Source organism: Montipora capricornis, chromosome 14, assembly GCF_036669925.1.
Source record: "Montipora capricornis isolate CH-2021 chromosome 14, ASM3666992v2, whole genome shotgun sequence".
Lineage (NCBI taxonomy): Eukaryota > Metazoa > Cnidaria > Anthozoa > Scleractinia > Acroporidae > Montipora > Montipora capricornis.
The window spans coordinates 21,601,980-21,604,479 of record NC_090896.1 but is presented as its reverse complement, the minus strand read 5'-3'; the positions used below and the strand labels follow the sequence as shown (position 1 = coordinate 21,604,479).

The following is a 2,500-nucleotide window of genomic DNA, read 5'->3' as shown; positions in this document are numbered from 1 at the left end:
ATCGAACTTTACAATAAACAGAGGAAAATAATGAATACATTACCTGCTAGTTTGCATATGTACTTTGTAATTGGCCAACCCCCTCCAAGGAAGTATCCTTCTGGAGTCTCTATAAATGGCATTGTTCCAAAGGGTGGCCTACCAGCTGACAAAAGGAGAAAAAAAAATCCCTTATTCCTCGTTCGACCACTTTAACATTTGTTACGATGGCTCAAATCTTTATAGTAAGGCATGCAGTTTCAAATACTCCGAACAATATTATCTCAGATGTAAGTAAAAGCTATTTTGCTGAGCCTTCTTTCCTTGCATGACAGAATTTTTCCAATTTTTTTTTTCCAGTGACTAGTAACCAGAGACTATTAACTTGGTGTACTGTAATCATCTTTACGATGTTAAATGACGCCTCAGTGTTAAGTTGTATCTTGATGAGGACCCACTTGTAGCTCCCCTTTGCCCGATTCTGTGGCAGGCGAGGCAGCCATGGAATTCGACTCATTGACTCCATTATCTGAGAACACTCCTGCTGTCACAAAGTTTCACTTAACTGTTCATTCAATGAATCTACATAACTAAGGTGAAATTTAATGAGCCTCAAGGGGTATTGAAGTTTGAATAGGAGACATGGCATTACATCTAGATGTAAGCTATTGAAACAATAGAACGCCCTTTAAATACTTAGGTATTTATGCAGTTAAGTTGGTGTAAGCACATTTCATATCTTGCATCTACAGATGCGCTAAGCTTAAAATGTAAACAGAATTTCACCCTTCTTTAGTTAAAAGCTGCTGGTAACCATTCCCAAGTAAACAATAATGCCAGTGAGATTACGGGGCTACTGCGTGGGGAGGTGGAGAGAGAACTTACAAAATCAGGCCACGCGTATGATCCTCGCATATCGTATATCCTCGTATCATCCTCCCGACAAATAGATGTGTTGTCAAGTAATGTGTAACACTCTTTTTTGAACGAATAGACGTAACTTTTAGTACCCTAAACTTGTAGCTGTGATTGTGTAGCTCGAGGTTGAGAACAAAGTGAGTTGGAATTTATTTGCGACAAAAGTGGGAAAAGGAATGAGACCCAATAAATGACATTCGTAACGGCGATCAACTTGGCAGTAAGTTAATAATGTAATACTGTCACAATAATCGCGAAACATGTTTATTAAGCTAAAAATGCTTCCCACCGAGTTGCGTTAGCTGACTTTTGCAGTACACAGATGTACGTATTGCGAACCTATTTTTGTACTTTTTTACACAGTTGATTGCTCTGGGCGAAAGGTAGTCTGGGCCACACTGCGTCCTGCATTGAGGTGGATAGGGAGATAAGGGGTGAAATGTTACTCCTTTTACGAAGAATTAGACGATTGCGATTGAGAAAGTCGGTCTTCTGTAATCACATCTAACTTTCAACGGTCTAGAAGAGAATGTTGTTTCGAGCGATATCAGGCGCTTTGAAGACACTTTTGAAGGGGTCTTCATTTTGTAGTTTTAGTGGGGCTTTTCGGGGTGCAGGGATGGCGCAGTGGTGAAAGCACGCGCCTCCCACCAATGTTGCCCGGGTTCGATTCCCAGAGTCGGCGTCATAGGTGGGTTCAGTTTGTTGGTTCTCTACCCTGCACCGAGAGGTTTTTCTCCGGGTACTCCGGTTTTCCCCTCTCCTCAAAAGCCAACATTTGATTTGTTAATTTCAATTTACAGTGTCCCCAATTAGTGCTCCAGCGCTAGAAGGTTAGACACTTAAATGAAGTTCCTTTCCTTTCTAAAACGAAGACCCTGGTCAAGTTCGTTGAAAATCGCAAATGTTGATGTCACTTATTTCCTCTTCGGTCGAGGATCATGTTCTGGCTGTTTTCAAGCGATATCAAGTGCTTTGAACTGAGACGCTTTTGAAGGGATCTTCATTTTGTAGTTTTGGTGGGGTTTCTACAAAGCGAAGTTCGTTGAAAACCGCAAATGTTGATGTCTCTTGTTTCCTCTTCAGTCGAGAATAATGTTTTAGTTAGTTTCAAAAAACAAAGTTGCTTCGATCATCCAGGATTTCGGATTTATTATGCAAGGCTGCTGTGGTGGTGGTGCGAAGGATGGAGAACGGATGCTAAAAGATTTGCTCCGTACGTTTTGGTTATTCTATTTATGTGTTTTTGTTTAAGATCAATTACTAACACAACGTTGTCTTTAAAAACATTTTGTCTTTGCCAACGTCATGCCTGAAACCCGCAGTTCGAAGACATCTGTCGGCGCTCGAGCTGAAATGAAGACGCACCAAGAATTTCTGACTACCGCCATGTTGAGAGAGATGCTTCAAGTTCAGGAAAGAATGTTTAAAGTGCCCCTGTAACCAAAAATCAATTCATATTTTTCTTTGGATTTCAAAACTATGTTAACAAAACACTAAGTGACCCACGTTTTAAGCCTTGATTTCAAAAAGGCCCCTTTATTATTTTAACTGGAATTTTCCTATTTAATGGTCCGCCATTACGAACATTATGTTCTTGAGA

General features: G+C 40.4%; 1 protein-coding gene across 1 annotated transcript in view; it reads right to left on the bottom strand.

Annotated features, from left to right (window-relative positions):
* LOC138032249 (hematopoietic prostaglandin D synthase-like) overlaps nucleotides 1-2,500 on the bottom strand; it is a 20,448-nt gene that overhangs the window by 3,649 nt on the left and 14,299 nt on the right. The window contains exon 2 of the mRNA XM_068879880.1: nucleotides 44-145. Within this exon, the coding sequence (XP_068735981.1) occupies nucleotides 44-145 (102 nt within the window). The remainder of the gene's footprint in view (nucleotides 1-43; nucleotides 146-2,500) is intronic.